The sequence below is a fragment of the Anser cygnoides genome, chromosome 3 (assembly GCF_040182565.1).
Source record: "Anser cygnoides isolate HZ-2024a breed goose chromosome 3, Taihu_goose_T2T_genome, whole genome shotgun sequence".
Lineage (NCBI taxonomy): Eukaryota > Metazoa > Chordata > Aves > Anseriformes > Anatidae > Anser > Anser cygnoides.
The window spans coordinates 30977613-30996701 of record NC_089875.1 but is presented as its reverse complement, the minus strand read 5'-3'; the positions used below and the strand labels follow the sequence as shown (position 1 = coordinate 30996701).

The 19089-nt window shown below is 48.0% G+C and overlaps 2 protein-coding genes across 2 annotated transcripts in view; one reads left to right on the top strand and one right to left on the bottom strand.

Moving 5' to 3' along the window:
- Positions 1-274: 274 nt before the first annotated feature.
- Positions 275-6203, top strand: MRPL33 (mitochondrial ribosomal protein L33). The gene is made up of 4 exons (XM_066993826.1): positions 275-410; positions 1097-1115; positions 3669-3775; positions 5889-6203. Exons 1-4 carry the CDS (start codon positions 389-391, stop codon positions 5936-5938), a joined length of 198 nt encoding a protein of 65 aa, XP_066849927.1. The 5' UTR covers positions 275-388; the 3' UTR covers positions 5939-6203.
- RBKS (ribokinase) overlaps positions 6120-19089 on the bottom strand; it is a 68072-nt gene continuing 55102 nt past the window's right edge. The window contains exon 8 of the mRNA XM_048079470.2: positions 6120-7257. Coding sequence (XP_047935427.1) covers positions 7084-7257 — 174 coding nt within the window. The 3' untranslated portion in view covers positions 6120-7083. The remainder of the gene's footprint in view (positions 7258-19089) is intronic.

Genomic DNA, 19089 nt, shown 5'->3' with positions numbered 1-19089 from the left:
TCTTGTTTTCCACCTGAACGTGTCAAGCTGCCATTTTTATTGCCCTAATTGCTAAATACTCAAGGACTCAAACTACTTCATTAACAGTTTATCTAATCGCTGAGGGAGGGAGGAGAAGCCACGGCTCTACTGCGAGTTCTGGAGATGTGAGGAGAGGAAATCGTGAACTTTGTAGACGTGAGGAAACCCCCGAGCCCCGCTCAGAGCAGGACAAGCGCTTCCAGTGACCGTTCCCCTCCAGCGCCGCCTCACGCGCCCGCCCCGACCGTTACCGGCCGTTACCGGCAGCCGCCCCGCCCCGCCGCTCAGCCCCGCCCCGCCCCGCCCCCCGGAGGCGGTTCCGCCGGTCCGGCCGTGAGCGGCGGGGGCTCGGCGGCGCGGCGGCGCCATGTTCCTCACGGTGGCGGCTCGTGAGTGCGGCGGGGCGGGGCGGGAGGGGCCGGGCCGGGCCGGGCCGGGCGGGGCGGGGCGGGGCGGGGAGCGGCGGCAGGGCCGTGCCGTGCCGTGCCGGGGTCCCGGCTCTAAGCGGCGGTTGCAGCGTGACCTTCCCGGCCGGGCCCTGCGGCGGGACTACAGCTCCCAGCGGGCACCGCGCCGCCACTGCAGCTCCCGGCGTGCCGCGCGGGGCGGGGGCTGAGGGGAGAGCGCGCTGCTGCCTGCGGCTGCCTGAAGGGAGGGGGGGGGGGGGGGGGGGAGGCCGGGGCCGGGCGCTTCTCGCAGATAAACGGTGACAGGGCTACAGGGAGCGGCCTCGGGCTGCGCCGGGGGGGCTCGGGATGGGAACGAGGAGACATTTCTCCTCAGAAGGAGCGGTCAGGCACTGGGACGGGTTGCCCAGGGAGGCGGTGGGGTCACCGTCCCTGGGGGTGCTCGGGGAGAGGTCGGGCAGCCCGTTCCGAAGCCTGAGAAGCAGTGAGGTGTCTCCTGCGGCACCGAGTGCCGCCGTACTGCCCGTCTGACCGGGGTTATCGCAGGGGCAGGCGGTAGGAAAGTGTACCCTTATGTGTACTGCATAATAAAAAGAAATAAAATAATAACTGTTTCTTTTTTCTTTTCTTCATGCTGAAAAAAAAAAACCAAACGCACAAACAAACAGTGGCCAAGAGCAAATCAAAGTAAGTGATGTTTTACTGACTGGTCTTTGATTTCTGCTACCCCCCTGTAGCAAGTGACGTTACAAAATATCAGACCTGTGTAGAATTCCCTAACATACATGACAGAATTGCAGCCCTCGAGTCTAGCTGCATCCTTTCTGTCCTTCCACATGTTTTTTTACATGGGTAGGTACAGAGTGGTGTAAAAAAAGCACTTGTGTTCTAAAATTGCAGCAAAGGTGCGTTTTGTCCTATGTACTGTCACTTACCCAGAGTGCCCTGTGCAGGGGAAGCACACCTTGGTGCGTTATGCTTTAAAGAGAAGCTGTAAATCAGCCACGGGATCTTCCTCTTGCTTACCTTTGGTGCTTTTCCAGCCAGGTGGGGCCAGCTGAGGTACCGCGGGGACCTTCATGCTGTTTGCAGGCTGGACTTACGGCAGCTGCTCTGAACCTTTCTCGCGGACAGGGCACGGGAGGCTTCCCGATCGTAGCACATTGCGTGATGGAGCAGAAGGGGTGCACTCAGTACTCTGGACATCTTGATTTGCTCTTTAGTTCAGCTCAGGGGAGATGTTAGTGGGCTCCAGAAAAAAATTACACAGCCCTTTGACCTGTAAAGAAAGCTGATGTGCTTTAAGGGTTGTGAAAGGAAGGAAAGAGTATATACTTCAGCACACTAACAGCATGGGTGCAAGGAGATGAGATCACATGGAGAGAGTGACTTGGATCCAAAATGCTGTTTATAATGAATTTAGCTAGACAAATCCATGGAGCTAAACTGATAAATTTGTATCAATACATTTCTGTCTTGTCATTCTGTGAAGCTGCATTCTGTGCAACTCAGTAATATTTGGTACCACGCAGCCTTGGAAACTGACTTCTGCTACATTTTTTGAATTTTTTAAGAATCAGCCCCCAAAATAGCCAGTATCATCCATTTGCTGGGTCTGAAGAGATTCTTCTCATACAGGATTTCTGCACAATTGTCAGGGTTAGAAACTAAGGGGTCACTTTCCAAGCACGTGTGACAGGGAAGAGGGCAGTTTGATATCTTAGCTTTCTGCTGAAACAAACACAGCAAAGCAAGATTTTTTCTTGAGGTGAAAAATGGTATTGCTAATATAGTGCTATCTTTTTCCTTGCCTTTTTTTTTCCTGCTGTTCCTTCCTCTGTTCTTTGTGTGGTCTTGTGTATAGTTCAGGAATATTTCATCTCCTTACATTATTTATCCTTATGTGCTTCCCCCTGTTTTTATCCCCGTAGTCCCGATAGCTTTCCACAGCTCTCCTCTGCCTGAGCTCCCAGTTACAGCTCTTCATTGGGCAGCAGGTTTTACGAACGAGGCGTGTTGTTCAGAAAGGACTTGGCCTGAAGTATGTGGTGCGCAAGAATTTCAGTATGCCTGGTCATACTGATACCACCGATTCCCCCCAAAAGGGGAAACTGCGCAGAGGCTTTGAGGAAGTGGGCCAGGTGCAGGGGAAGGAGTCCGTGCGGGTGGTGGTGCCGCACATCACACCTGTGGCGGCGTACGAGAGAGGGCAGTCACTGGGGTGATCCCTAGACGATGCTCGGGCAGTTGGTCGGAGGGAAGCTGGTGATTCCCTGTTTACGTGTACCTCACAGTAAATGACATTGCAAAGCCGAAAAGGGAGAGCTCCGGAAAGGACACGGGGCAGAGCTGTGCCAGTGAGGGAGGACGGGGTCTCGCCAAGGTGAGGTGTGACCCAACTGGAAGCAGGCGGATCCGGGAAAGTGAACCGAGTGCCCAGGTGCAGAGGTGCAGCCAAACCTTTATCGCAGTGGCAGAGAAAGATGTCATTTACAGATGGCTAAAGGCCTTGACCTTTCCTTTGAAATGCAGAAGGTGCCCTCAGTTTCTGGGAAGCCGTGCAGGCCTTGGAACGGCTGCAGGGTGAGGGGCACGGGGCCACCGCCGGCCTGCTCCATGTGCCCAGCGTCACCTGGTGGGGAGGGGGTTCCCGCCGGCCGGGCAAATGTCAGGTCCTGCGCCTCCGCAGGGACGGAGGGCACCGAGGAGCTCTGCTTCTCCTTTCTGCGTGCCTCTCGTTCCATTCCATTGCTCCGGTTCCTCTCTGCATGTGGAAGTGATAGTCTGAGATACGGCACTATCTGCAGCCTGAACGTCTCTAACTACCATCATCCTTCCTTTCTTTCCATTATCGTTTAAGCTGTAGTGACTCAACTGTGTGTTGATTTTTTTTTTCTTCCTTTTTTTCTTTTTTTCCTGTTTTTTTCCTCTTCTTCTCCCTCACTCCCCCACCCTGTTTTATGGAGGAGCTACTTCTCTCTGGGCTTGTGTACTGCTTAAGAGTTATTTACTTTAGCTTGATGCTGGAATTTATAGTTGATAGCAGGCTCTTTTTGTGTGTTACAATAATTGTAGCATATGATTTTAAAGGTCCCATCCACAACATCTGTGGAGTTGAAATGAATTATGTGACAAATTGCTTACGCTAAAGCTTGTCCACTTGGCAGTGCCGCGCCAGACACGCGGCCGGCCGTGGCTGTGTGCTGTGCACTGATGCAGACGCCTCCCTTGTGACTTCAGGTACATTCTGGTGAGGATGAAGAGCGCAGCAGAGACTGGCTACTGTTTCAACATCAGGAGACTGCGACTGCAGGACAAACTGGTCCTGCTGAGATACGATCCCATCGGTAAGGGTTTGGGGAAGAAGTCAGCCCGCTCTGTGTAAGCTGCTCTGGTTGTCTGGGGTAAAAGCTTGACAGTAACAGGATTTTTCCCATCTGAGCAGAGTATGTCATAACACATTTGATACTCAGATGACTGTACAGTTGCTGTTCTTCATGACATTCCACTGAGAAGTAAACGTTACCCTCATTTTACAGATTGTGGCGCTGAAACAAAGTAAGGACTTGCCCAACACTTCAGAGTCTTTGATGACAGCCATGCCACATGTCAGTGGCAAAGCAAAGTGACACAGGAGTTCTTTCATTCTGTTTCTTTGTGTGGTTTGCTAGACTGCTACCTCCAACAAGCAGACACGAAGCGTGCTTCAATAGAAATGTTCTGTTCAGCTGCCGTGGGTTCTCCAGACAATAAATTTTGCCCATCGCTTACAAAATGGACTTTTTCTTTTAAAGAAAGAAGCACTTTTCCTCCTCCCCGAATGATACCACTCTCTAGATAACGGTTTGTGGGTTGTTTTATGTTGCTCTGGTCCTTGCAAATTTTCTCCATTTAACAATCTGATTTGGTGGTGAGTTATAGTACTTGACAAGATGCCTTTTACTCACAAAGCTTTTTGAAAGCTGACAGAGCTCATGTTTCTGGGGGAGGAGGCAGTCTGCAGCTAACATTATAAAGATTAATTTGGGGAAACTCAGAAACTGAACCAGACGAGGCTAGAAATTGGGGAGCTGGTGCAAAAAAAGATTTATTTAAACCTAGCATGAAGAGATGTATTGAGCAGCTCTGAGTATATGACATAATGCATGACCAGGAGCTATGTGGTGCAGGCTTTTGTTGTTGTTAGTTAATTAACCTTTTCATACTCAGATCTAACAGACCAGGAGCTTTATGTCAAGTGAGAGAAACTACTGGGGAAACTGTACGCACTCATCAAAGTACTCCTGCTGACAGAGGCTATGGCCTTCCTTCTGAATTTCATACACAGGGGAATCGGAGATCCCCGGGATTGTTCCCCGAATAAGAAAATGTTAACTTAGTGTTCCCTTTACTGCACGAGAACATTGTGCAAAACGTACCTCCAGGAGCTTCACGACTTGCAGGAAATGTGAAGACTGGAGAGCTCAGGCTACGTAGTGCTTCTGTTGCAGAACATGTAGTAGGTTGTTGAAGTAAGAAATTGGAAGTAATTAAGAAAAAAAGCTCTGATCTTTGTAGCCTATACTAGAACACAAGTGAGAAATTGATGTGAGAAAGTGCTGCATGTGTGAAGGGAAGTAAATTTGAGTCTAGATACCAACTCACATCAGGAATATGTTAGGAAGCATTTTCACTTGGCATGCATTTTCACCTTATGTTTTGTACTTTTCAAAAACCTGGGCCCTCCACAGAATGAGTTTGGTGAAGTAGTGGCAGTAGTGCCCAAGTTTCACTACCTCCTAACTGCAACAGCAGAACGTGTTACTAAGTTGGAGGATTTCTTAAAGCGAAACTTTTATGTGGAAGGAGCGATTTTGTTACTGCGTGGATTGCCCTTGCATCACTTTCAAAGGAACAAATATTGAAGTTGAATCGGAACGGCGGTGCTTTTCAGACGGCCCTGCAAAGCTTTGTCCGCATTCTTGCAGTACCGCGTCGACTGTGCTTAGCCTGTAGCCGAGCTGACTTTATAACATCTGCATCAGGTGTTGGAGGCAGGCTCCGTTTCACTTTCCAGTCGATCTGTGAGACTGCCTAGATCCAGCTTGTCATCCGTAGTTGTTTGGGCTCTGGAGCTGGAGAGTAGTAGAAAGCCGTAAGAACCTATTTTTGTCCCTACATCAAACAGCTGTGACTCAGAATAGTCGCACACAGCAGCTGGTGAATGTTTTCAGCCACTTAAATCCTGATGGTTATTTTCACAGAGGTAAAAGGGACCTCTTAGGAGCTAAAAATTACATGTGGTAAAGCGAAAGCAGTGCTCAGCTCCTTCAGGAGCTGGTTAACAGCAGCGCTGCGCCAGCCGTGGTTGCTCCACGGTCATGTCAGCAGCGAAGGCAGCCAGGAGAAAGGGATGTAGGCTTGTTGAATTGGGTCTTAACACTTCAGGGTTCTTAATAGATTTTTTTTTCTTCTCTATAGCGAAACAACGTGTCCTCTTCACAGAGAAGAGAAAAATCCGCTCTATCTGAACAATGACTGCGCTTGATTTATGCACGAGGAGAGGATAGTTCGGGGGGAGAACCGGGTGAATGCTGATTCAGAAATCCTGCAGCATGGGCTGAAAAGAGAGGAAATGAACTGGGATCACCGTCTCCTGTGATTTGAAGGCCATTGTGAATAAAACAATGTAGAGAGAGAAAATTCTTCATGTCTGGACATAGATCATCACAGTAACATTTATTTATCTTTTGAGTTATTTTTACAGTACTCAATTAAAAAAAATTAAATAGCAAATCCCATTGTCTGTGTTTTCCATTGTGAAAGAGGCTGTAATCTTCAAAGGAACTATTGTTTTATAAGGCAATAAAAATTAACATTTTCCACAGCAGGAATTCAATGGCAGGATCGCAAGTTTTTCTAACCTACCAGCCGCAGATTCAACAGTAGTGACCACGACGTGGTGTCAGTCCTTGGAGGGGCAGCGCCGCGCCAGCTCCTTCCTGGGCCAGGAAGGAGAAGTGGGAACCTGGTGGAACAAGATGTGCTGGTGGATAAGCCGTGAGCAGGGCTAATAGGGCTGTAGTGCTTCAGGCCAGGTAAGCAGGCCAAGTTTTTAACTTCTGGATTTTTACTGAACGTGAGGAAAGTAGGTTGCCAAATCTCTGACAGGATTTGCTGGAGGGTTTTCTCTAGCTGTCCCACCTCTGTTTAGGGCAATACAGCTCGACACGTATTTCAGGGTCAGCTCAGCAGCATTCTCAGCCCCCTTCCCATACGAAGGACCCTACGTGGGTGGGCAGGCTGCAGAGCACAGTGCTGGCATCGCCCTTCGAGTTCTGATAAAACCAGGTCAAAATGTTACCAGGGGCCCAATACCCTCCAGACTGTGCTGCTGTGAGCTCTGCCTGTATCCCCTGCAGGATGGTGTGTTGGGGGATGGCCACAGCCCGGAGGCTGCATGTGGGGCCAGAGAGAGCTGCTGTGCTGTGTCTGAAAGATAACCAGCCTGCCCCATCTTTACAACCGTAGAACAGGAGCTAACAGGACTCCTCAAATGAGAAGCAAAGAGACTTTCCTGCTCTTTCCAGTCAGTGGAGGGGAACATCTGTGCAGTCGGGAGAATAATGCAGTCTGGGATAAGATAAAATCAGTACATTGAGCTAGACAATATCAATTAGAAAAGGTCCTGAGGCAAGTCCTTCCTGTAAGGATACGAAGATTGTGTCCCCGATGCCTGGACGCTCACTGAGGCAACACAGTTAGACTTCCTGACCACTTCCTCCATGGGTAGCTTGGGATAGTAAGCCAGGTAGAAGGCGAGTGCTCCCACAAAACTGTCTCCAGCTCCCTAGAATAAAATAACAAACAAGTTAGAGCCTCCTCGCGCAGGGGAGCGATTCAGATGTGTTTACTGGAAAGACGAAACTTGCAGCACTGATTGCAGGAGTCAGGAAATTGTTTGGGAGTAGAGTTCAGTTCACTTTTCCTTGCCTAGGAAATGCTGCAGTTTTAAACTAATGCCATAATACTATCTTTATGCCCCACTGTTCAATCAAGGTACGTGCCACAATATGGCTTAAAGAAAGGCAAGTGTGCTACAGCTCGGCTACCGTGCTGCTATAAACACTGCTTTTGAAACTTCCTGTTGTTGGAATGTCGATTTTGATTTCTCAACCTGAAGGTTTCATTAAAGCTATTTTTCTCTCATTTAACTTCTGTTTTTCATAAAGGGCAGTGGTAGAAGGGACAGAGAAAAGGGGAAAAATAAGCCATGTGGCTTGTGGTGTCTGTAAATTCCTAGTCACAGAATGATACATTTTGATGCCTCCAGACCTTAGCTGTTTCTCATTAAGAAGGTCCCGCTAATGAAGGTCTACGCTGTGTCTGTCATGTAAGCCACTCTTATTCCTGGGGTGAGCTTTGCCACCTGTGCAGAGTTTGACTACAGGGGCTGCAGGGCGGTGCTGTTCAGCTTGGGCTCTGGCAGCTCTCGAGCCTCCGGTCCCCAGATCTTGTCACTGATGAGAGCTGCCCCGAGTTGTGCTCTGACCAGCAGGGGAAGACAACTGTTTGCCTCTCAAATGTTTTTTAACAATAACTGTTGTTTTACGATGCTCAGGGCTCTATAGCGCACTGAACAACTGGCAAAATGAATCACTTTTAACTTGACTGGCACATTTCATTCCACAGCGTCCCTTCCCGCTCCTTCTCTAAAGCTGGCTTGATTTCTGAGGCCAATTCTCAGTGGTATGGTGAAGCTCGTTCTCAGGCCCTTTTCTAAAGCATACGTTTATACCAGGAAAAGTGTTACACTGTATGCTTTGGTAATATCTTACTTATCTAAGAAGCTGCATATGGACTAGCTCTGCTAAGGGGTTTGCCTCTGTAGTTGTAATAAACACTTCTGAGGATACAACAGGCCCCAAGAGTCATGGGGCAAGAGCAAAGGGCCTGGAAAAATGCAATTATTTGAGCCGAGCAAAACTTCTAACTGGAAATTACGGAGAGGAAGTAATTTTCCAATTCTGAGTTCTAGTGGTTCTCACTGTTACACTCATGCGCACCATAAAATCGGCTGTATGTAATATCTTTCCTGAAAAAACAACAAAAAATACCATAAAACCCACCACCCTTTCCACAGAAATCTGTATAAGCAGCAGATAGGGCAGAGCACGGCCGTGAAGGAGCCCCGATGCAGCGGGTGAGTGTGGGTACGCGTTGCCCCCAGCCACGCCGCGCTCCCCTCGCCCTGCTCAGCGCCGTTTGCCTTGCTGGTCCAGCCAGGGAACCCCCCTCTTAACGCTCCAGGCCTGAATTTTGGATGCTGTCCGCTCTCGCCTTGACAAACACCAGGTCAATAAGCGAAGCTCCTGTGGCAGCAGCTGTTCCAACACGCCGTGCGGCTGGGCAGAGCCGGGGCAGGCTTTTATCGAGGTCTCTTGGGCCTTTGTCTCTCCCCCGCTTCCCAGAGCGCTCCCACAATGGCAGGTGGAGCAGCAACAGGTGACTGCTGGTTAAGCATTGCCAGTAGCTTTTGTCTGATGCATAATACAAAAATCTTTGGCCCATCTCAGAGTTTATAATCTAATCGGCGCATGATTAATTATTAAAGTTACTTTGGCACTGCTGTTACAGACAGAAGTCGAATTTCAGCAAGCAGATCTGTTACGCCGCAGGGCTAGCAGGAAGGGCTCGTCGTTTTTACACGAAATGCTTTTCACACAGTTGATTACCGGGCAACGCAAGCGGCCAAATATTGTTTTAATGAGGAATACTCTCAATATCTGGTGTCAAATGCACAAACTACACGTGGCGGCAGCACGGGATGGAATCTTGTCTTTTTGATCGTTATTGTTAATGGAGATAACTGAATGCCACCCCAAATAATTGCTTCGCTATGGAGCAGCGAAAAACTAACGGCACGTAGGCATGCCTTAATTTAGGTGACGGCGAGAGGGAACCCAAGTTCTCCTGGCAAAGTCACGGTGGCCGTGGGATGGAAACGATGCAACGATGGAAAAGGGGACGAGCAGCAGACTGCCATGCAGAGTGGAAAAAGGCGTCCTTGTATTTTTTTTTTCAAGAGAAAAGATTATGGGATGATTGGAGAGTACACAAAAGGATTTGATAAAAGTAAATTTTGGCTGAAATCTTTACGTTCCATAGACAGACTGAAGCAGTATCTCTAAAGCTCAGCTACTACAGACCCCAGGGATATCATAAATTCAGTTGTTAGTAAGTCAGCATTTTCTGTGGGGGGTGGTTTCAGTAGAGGAGCTCCTGCTCCAAGAACAGCGGCATGTATCAGACTGATTACGTAGATACCCTGTTCAGCCTTGCCTCTGGTCTGTGCAGATGCGACTGATCAAACACAATGTCGAGAGCAACAGCAGAACTGATTCGGCTGCAGAAAGAACTATTTTTGGCCTACAGAAACAGACCGTCCCTCCTTGGTAGGGTGGATTAAACTATGTGGAGTTCGGTGGATTCAGAAAAGGTCAACACAGAGCAGGAGGAACTGGCTCGGAGTAAAATCAAGATTAGCTTGCTTAACTCTGGATTAGCAAATACTGGGTTTATACTTAGCTGTTCCAAAACATGCTACACGAAAAAAATACAACGTACTCTGCAAGAATAATGATTTTGAAAATGAGCAGGAAGACGCATTTATCCCGCCCACTGACAAACTACAAACACAGGATCTGTAATATTTTACATTCTTCAGCATTTGTCTTCCAGGAATCCTAATACATTGCAGACTTCGAGATAATCCCCATATTCTTGAGTGCCTGGAGACAATTCATTCTGTAATTATAAAAATATAACTTGCTTAACCTTTCCGTAAAGCAAGAGATGCTAGTTTGTATGAAATGAAATAAAGAACTAGATCAAAAAAAAGTTGGTCTGATATGGTGTGACTAGTTCTAAAATGCAAATATTACGGTCTTGACTAAGTTTTATGGTTTTGCAGCAGTTTTTAAAACCTATTTATATGCTGAGCCACTAGTCTGGAAGGTCCTTGTTTTCCTCTGTGTCTGGAAAAGGGCATTTTTGTTTATTACAATCCAGCACTGACTGAGATTCTGTGACTCTAGAGAAGAGAAAACCCACGAAAACACTTCTATTTATACCTTAGCTTTTGTTAGCCCTGATTTGTCAGAAGCTGGTTCACAACTTTAGTCTAACTATTTTTATATGATGCTACCCTGAAAAGCTTTTTATGGAAAGTGCTTTGTAAGTGGAAACTATATTGTTCACCAGTCTTTCCAGCAAGTAAAGTGTTTTTCAATCAGTCATGCCCAGCATAATAGGATGCATTTCACTTATACAATCAGATGACTTGTTCACCAGAAATATTTGGAGGCCAAGAGGCAAAAGCTACAGCTCATAGTCTTGTTGCAGTTGCGCTGCCTTTTTCCAGGGTGACCTCTTGCTCACCCTTTGCCCTCCCAGCCTGTCCTCCTGGGGAAGAGTAGTGGCAGCAGTGCAGGAATCGGAGCAGGGGCTGGCTCCTGAAGCCTTGACCTTGTCACTGAACCTCAGAAAACTTTCTTCGGATGATTCTTCCAGAAGTCGCAGTCCGTGTGCACTCTGTATGTTAAATGGATTCTTTCAATTTAAGACGTTGTAAGCCTGTACTGCCTGTAACTATAAACTCTTCATTTAGTGAGTAAGTCAAAACAGCAATCCAAAAGCTGTCAAAAACTGCATTCTAACGTAGGATCAACTTTACTTCTTGCAATGATGTTTACAGTCTCCTAGGAGTTTTCACAGCAGCGCACAAACAAATGCAGCCCGGGGATTACACTGACTTAGCGCAGCCTAAATACACGGCCATACAGAGATGCCTAACTCCGACGAAGGCCTTGGAGAATTCCTGCTTTATTTCTATCAGTCCACAACACTGCGGCACTGGATTATGCCGAGGGTGACACCCCTCTGTGTCACATCTGCTCAGTGCTCCTTGTTGCCTGCCCTGGACCCAAACTACAAGTCACACCACATAACAACAGAGAAATACCCGTCTGCAAAGACATCTCCGTGGGAGCAGGGAAAACCTCTGTCTCCACGCAGGAACCATGGGGCTGGGCTTTGATGGTTACTTGTAGAAGCAGGGAAGCGTTTCCAGCCTTCGGGATACGTTCAGACGCTCTTGTGCCAAGGGGGTCTAAGTCTCAGCTGAGAGAGAATTTCAGATGAAATGCTCAGGGAGCAAAGTACCCCTTGGTAATGGTGGCTGAATCACTTATACGGCATTTTGGGAGGGTCTCTATGATTTCCTTCTCCCTAAAACACTCTATGTTTATCCCTTATGTGATGGAGAATTGTTTATTTCCAGAAATAGTACTGGCTGCTTTTTGATTTTTTTCATTTATTTGCCTGTGCAATACTTTTTTGTTCGATGGGAGGGGCGGGGGGCTTAATATTTTTTCCCCGATTTTTGCTTATGTTTCGCTGGAGAGATATTCTGGCAGACTGAATTAAGACAGTCTTTAAATTAAGCTAACTGCACTGTCTTGAAACTGTCTTGAAATTAAAGTCATTTGACTATCATCAAACGATCTCCCAAGCTTGAGGCCTAACAAGGACCACTACTCCCGTGGTGTCTGGGGTGCCTGGACCCACATGGAAGGGTTTCTGTCTTTGTAGGGAGCCCCATAGACGGTGGCGGGGTTCTGTCCAGCTGTGCTCACAGGGCCAGACTCCTAGTCCCAAACTTCTTAAGCCTGAAATGCCAGAAATTACAGAGAGCTTTTCCACTAGCACAGTTATTCCTGTATCTGTGCATGGAGTTTTGAGCTAGAACAAAAAGATAAGAAGTCCTCAGAATGGAACTTCTACCTTTTGCAATAAAAAAAAATGCAACAAATGAGCTTGAAACACACCGCAGGGCCCACCTTGTTAGGTTTAACCTAGGCTTCTGCAGCAGCACAGACTGGGAGCACAGCAAAGCTGCTTGTGATGAAGAGAAAGAAGTGCTGGGAGAGGCGCTCTGTGCCTCAGACTTTTAGGGTCTGGATCATGACCGCGTTTCTGCGCTCAGTCCGTGCTCTGGAAGCGGGGCGCTTCTGCAGCCTTGTCAGGAAGACGAGCTCCAACGTGCTGCCTGAAGGCAAAGGAAAATGCAGAGAGCAAGTCCCTGGCAGTGGAGCTGGCCTGGTCCTTTCTTCCTGCCCTCTGCCCTTCCTGTCTGATGTGGTCTGCGCCCCCAGCCCACGGCTCGGGGGATGGTTACGCCCCACCATGCCCCTTCCTCCTGGCCCCGTGCAGAAGGGCTGCGCTCAGCCGCAGCTCCGACACCACGGGAGGGGTAAGCTGACACGTTCTGGGCTGTGTTCGCCGCAGGCTGACAGTGCACCCTTACTCCCAGTGATTCAGGCTGCAGCCTCAGAACAGACTGGAGCCGAGTCTGAACGGCTCAGTCCCTACTCATACCTTATCCTGGTCTCACGCTTCCACGCGCTCCCCCACCTCAGGCCTTGCGCTTGTGCAGCCCGGCGGCGAGGCAGAGCAGCTCCCCCAGCCGCCAAGGGCTAGGCTGGCCAGCACTGACCCAGAAACGCTCGTTTCCACCCAGCCCAGCAAGCTGCTGGATTCCCACAGCACGGCCAGGCCAGGGCAAAGGAGAAAGAGGTTAGAAACACTCCTGTCGGCAGCAGCGTGATCTTGGATCAACTCGAGCCAACTGTGAAACCTCACCCTCGGTCAACACGAAGCAATTCATTAACTCAGCCGCGTATCCAAGCCCTAATGCTCTGGCTCCTCGGCCACGCGGGGAAAGCCGCCTGCTCCGCTCCCCCCCGCGCGCTGGGGCTCAGGCTGGAGGGATGAGGAACGATCGCATTTCCTTTCTGTATCTTTTCCAGCCTGTTCTGGGAAGCTGTGGGAAGGAGCGGTCCCTGCCGTTCTTGCATCGATGTTGCCGTGCGCTTGCATGGGCACTGCGTGGGTCCTGAACAAGGGCAGCACGGCGTCCGGCCCTCCACAGGCCTTGAGAACTTCGAGGTAACCCAACGGCACCCACTGCAGGCTCTCCGTTGGGAAACATCAAAACCAAAGCACACCACACAACGCTTCGCATCAGCCGTCAGGAATTTTTACCCACTTCCTGACAGATTTCCTGATGGTTCATTAACAGTGATTAATCGGCCTGACCGTTAACCCCCTGCATTCCTGAGAGATTAATCTCGATGCAAGGCCTCCTGCATACATTTTCTTCCCTTTCTGAACCATCCTACTACATTTAGTTATTTGCTGCTTCTAAAAAGATCAGAGGCAAGCATTACAGATGCATGAATTCCCCTGGAAAGTTATCTGGTTTGTGGTGAAGGCTGGAAATAAAACATACAACATTCACAACTCTGCAATTTTTATATGCCATCTAAAAAGCACAGCTGAAAGTAGAGATCTGGTAACATCAGACAGTCCCACTCTGCGTGTTCAAAGCCCCTGTACAGCAGCTGTTTTGGAGGTAGGTAATACTGCTCTCATTTCACATGACGGGAAACGAACTGAAGTCAAGAACAAGAATTTTAGGGACACCCACTTGGACACATCTGTGGGTTGAACTCGGAGGTCCTGATCAGCACGGACTATAAGAGGAGCCCTGCGATCTACCCATCCTTTGAAAATGAGGCACAGCCCGGGAACCCCAAATGTGAGGCATCCAAAACTAGTAAGTGGACCTCCTTTCTCCCCCGAGTCACCCAAAGCTCTGCTAGGCTCTCAGTCAGGACCAGAACAGAGCAGCCCCTGCCTCGCTGCTTACAAGAAGAGCACTGCAAGGTGCCTGCGAGGTGATGGCTTTCTCTCAGTGCACGCTGATGAAACCTGGGAGAGAGGACAGGAGAGCTGCCTTGTGCCAGGGAATTGTATTCCGGTATGTCACTCAGCACCGGGAAAGAAAGCTATTCTGTGTCACAAGCCAACTCCAGGAAGCCAACAAAGTGTTCACCCACAGGGAGCACTCTGTCTTCTGAATCATCAAAACAATTCAGTGTGGCGATGCTCGTATAAACTCCTTTCAACTCCAGATAGCATTAATGGGAGGTGACAAAGTTCTTTATTACACAACGGAGTAAGCACACCGAACCAGGATCCTCGGCTCTGCCTTGACAGCAATGGCTCCGTGCTGCTGAACCTGTGAGATTCCCATCAACCAGACAATTCACCACTACTCTGACTCCTACGCACCACAGCGATTTGGATATTTTGGCAAGGACCATTTCTATTCAGGATACACTTCTGTGTAAGTTTCCAGTTTAAGCTTCAGTTAGCTTTTGCCTTGGTGCCTGCTTCTTCCTTGGTCTCACAGCTGAGCTATGATCTGTGACCTGCTTTCATTTGAACTGGAAGTTTGTACCTAACAGAGAAACTCAAAAACAGCAAAGGAAACCCTCCACGAATGTTTTTTTTCTCTTTTTTCTTTTTCTCAAGTACATAGAGGAAGCTTATGACATATAAAACACAGTGCTGCGAAACTCTCCTTACACGACAGCTCAATCCAACTCTCCCCAGCGGCACTCTTGCAAAGAACAGCAGATACAGCAAGACGTGTCAACAACAGGGACACACGCAGACATTGCTGCTGACGGGAAGGAGACGGCCTTTCGGCTGAACGTGCTACCGGAGCTGTCGATACCTTTCCCAAAGTCTGAGCTGGGGTGGAAGCAGAGCCGTGCTGGAAGCTCAGCACTAAATATAGCAGCTCCTCAGGATGGATAAAGGCTGATTCGTACCTCTCCAACTGGTTTGTCAAGCCTCAGCAACACGCGGCTACTCTCCTGCTCTGATCGCAAGCTCCACTTACATCACTTCCTTGAGAAGCACTTCACTCCCTTCATTATTCACACCACACTCGTGCCAACTTGTAATTTCTTCCCAACAAAGCTCACGCTTCGGTGTTAATTCACCAATTTCAGTTAATGAGCAGATGAAACTAGAGCCCAAGCCCTGCCCAGACCACATCACATCACTCTGATAGTACGCTGCAAAGACTGGCAGCGGGTTTCCCCGCTGAGCTCCCCAGCTAGGAGAGAACCAGCCAAATTGTCACCAGCTGTGTCACCCAGTGTCACGTCAGGGGCTGACGGGACCTCGGGACCCCACAATCTAACAGCCAGGTCAGACGGGGGAAATCTCCTTGCTGGGCATTTCACTGGCCACATGAGTGTTTTTTTTTCTCTCAAACTGAGGGAAAATGCCAAAAGTCTCTTAGTGATCCCATGTAATCTGACGAGATGCACTCAGAATGACACAACTGCCATCTCGCCTGGAATTGATCAAAAAAACATTCTTTTTTTGCACGAAAGCTCCATATGCTCGAATGCCTCTTTCAAAACCACAGTATCTAGCCTTTGTTGGCTGGCCACTGCTCCCGCCTACCTCTGAACTACATATCCTGGAAAAAAAAAAACAAACCCAAAACTTCAGGAGTTTTTTTGTCTGAGCTCACTCTCGCATTGTCCTCTTGCCAACTCCCCACATTCTTTTTCCTACCAAGTTTGCCTGAGCTTTTTTGACGAGCTCTCTGGTTGCATCTCCCCTCTGGAAGTTCAGCAAGATGTGACCCACAAGCCAGAACTGCTGCTCTGCTCCCCGCTACCCGTTCTGCTGTCCTTCACGTGCAGGGCACAGGGGCAGAAAACGGGGCTCCCCGCTTGCTCATGGCCTTCAGCAGGAGGTTCCCTGTAAAGGAACCTTTATTGGGTCTTTCCTGTAACATGTGGGTCTTTCCAACAAATGTACTGCCCCCTTAATGGGTTCAGCAACAGAATCTTAGATACCAGGAATGAGGCACAAACTTCCAGAGACTTTCCTTACCTTTTCCCTGTATTTCTGGATCTGTTTCTACTTTCAAAATAATAGAAATAATCCACCTTAGAGCCCTTGTGGCTGGTGACAAGCGTTGCTGCCAGAATTTGGGAATCTGCTTTTCTATAGCTGAGTTGTTCTAGAGCAGCTGATTTTATATCTAGTTGTCTATCTACACACAAGAAAACTCAAAACAAAACCCTGAGGGCAGTGACAAAATCATTATGGTCAACTGAAAACTGTCCATTAAGCACATTACCATAGGTTACTGCCATCATTCACCAAAACTTGTGTTTTTAGCTTCCTTTCATTTGCCTAGCTGAAGCTATAACATGCATTCTGCCCCCGGGACAGGCTACAAAGGATTGATTCCTTTACCCTTGATAAGAAACAAACCCGGCATTTTCTGTGGTTAGAATTTGCAAAAGCAAGAAGCCCGATTTCCCCATTATTCTCATTTCTCTGTTCTTGTTCTTTTGAAAACCTAATTATGCAATATCACTAATCCAACGCAAACCTTTATGGTTTATGGAGTGACCAAAATTACTTACCAGAGAAAAAAACTGTTGGGGGAAATCAGGTCTTAGGTCAGTATGAACATTGCTGCAATTGGCACTTCTGGGTAACTAAGCAGGCCACGGGCTCTGGAGGCAGGTTTGCCTTCCCTCTCACGACAGTCAGAGCCAATGTGGACAAACTGAGAAGATGAGGAGTTGATGTCCTACAACCAGGATAATACCTGGTTGTGCAGAGAGCAGCTCTAAAGAAGAAAAGGAGGCATGCGGTATTTGTAGTCTAACCATAAATGCAAGAGGTAAAAAACGATGAGTCGTTATGCCAAGAATATGCTGCACTATTACACAGTGGTTCACATTTTCAACTTCCTACGGCACAGGCCAGAAAAAGATACTTGGGAAGGTGACGCTCTGGATGTGCCAGAAGCGCCAGCTCCCAGTAGCTATTTTTAACTGCAGGAATTTAATTAGAAAGGATGGCTGCACACGGTTGGTCTTCCTTCCTCTCCATTCTTTGTGCAGATCAGATAGCCCAGTATGTGCCATTACAATGGACAATGTCTCGTGTGCTGGCGTTGATGGCGCAGTATCTGCGCTGAGCACAGGGTGAACTGCATGTCCAGGACTGAATTTTCCTGAGAACATCCTTTCGGTGGAGACCCCGTGTTGGCTTCACCATAAAGACAAGGAGAGGAGAACAAATCAAGAAAAGGGATGCGGCACATTCTGCTGCAATGTTTTTGACTTGTTTTACAAGCCATAGCTAGCCCGAGAGAAGCAGTAAAAGATTTCCTAATCAGTTCTCAACCCGTATAAATTATACCACCACTGCTTCATTTATGAAAGCAGCCCAGAAGTGAGATGGCACAAAGACAGCTTCAAGACATTTTGGAATTCAGCTTCCTCAGCCCTCATCAGAATGTAATCTCAGGCCCAAATCTCAGCCCTGATGCTGATTGCTTCTTGCCTTCCGGCCCCCACACCAAATGTTTGGGTTGGTGCATAACTGCTGCCAGTATCCCTACTTTTTCTTTTCCAGACTCACCAGTGGGTTAACCTCCACACTGGAATATTTCTCAATATGACAGCAGTGGAGCCAAAGCACCTGTCCAAAGTATTTTGCCACAACCCCCCTGCAGCCTCCTCAAGAAGCATCCGATGCCAAGCAGCTAGTGTCTACTTTCTCATTTATGTGCACATCTATGATGACATCCAGTTCTAGTAACGAGACAGATGATATCCTGACAACATTTTTTCTCCAGGGCTAATTTCCTTTGAAGAGAAGCACAGACAAGAAGTTACGGTTTTATCAAGGGAAGCAGGTTCGCATGCCACAGCCCAGCCAGTCCCTGTGTGCTTTTGTTCCCCATCTACAAAACCAAGGTAAGAATAGTACTTGACCTTGTGCTGCGAGTACAGAAGTAGCAAACAATGTAAGGTGCTTAGCAACTTTATGTATATGCATACATGCATACTGAACAAATCTGTAGGACACAATGGGACAAGATGTGATGACCTGCTACTGATGGTTTGCTCCTTGGCAGCAAAACCAAGTAATTTTTGGTATCACTACAGTAACTGAGACAGAAATTCAGTTTTACTATGAGGTTTTTGTTGCCTGGCACTCTGCAATCTTAGAAAACTAAATATTGGTTTTAATCTTCTTTTCTAGTCTACATCTTCATTAAGTATCCCCTTGTAATTTAAAGCAATTTGTGGCAAATGCTAATACTGCTTTGGGCCCACTTCTCCCTGTCAGCTGTATCTCTGTTAAATTATGCATTTCCATCTGGAAAGAAAACCATACAGGACTGTAGGCTCTCTTCCACTTAGAGTCAGGAATGGAGAGGGATTTAATTAGATGCTCCGTGGTTGAGAAAAGGACTAGAGCAAAGCCTGGGTGGTCTGTGGAATCTTCCACTGGAAAACAAGGCTGCAAATTGTTCGGTACAAGCCTGCTTCTGTTTGCTCATTTTGTTTACATTGTTTGTACTTACAGATTAAAATAGACAGTTACTAGGCAGATAAACAGTGTTTCCTCCCATGACAATGTTGTGTAGAAGTTCGGCGAGCAGCATGGGACAATACATGTCGGAGCTTCATTTTTGGCTATGGCACCCCAACTCCTTACGTAACTTGAAGCAGAATGATTTTTAGCCGGTGCTTCAAAGCACCTAATTGCTAACATTTCCAGTCCCATCCTTCCTATCTGTAAAATGGGGATAATACAGCCTTCTTCTCTCACTGGGAAAGAGAGAGCATCCAGCTTGCAAAAGTAATAGCTCTCCACCTCTTATTTGGCAGTCAAGGCAGATGGACGCAACACATGCAGTTCCTCTTGTCACCGGATA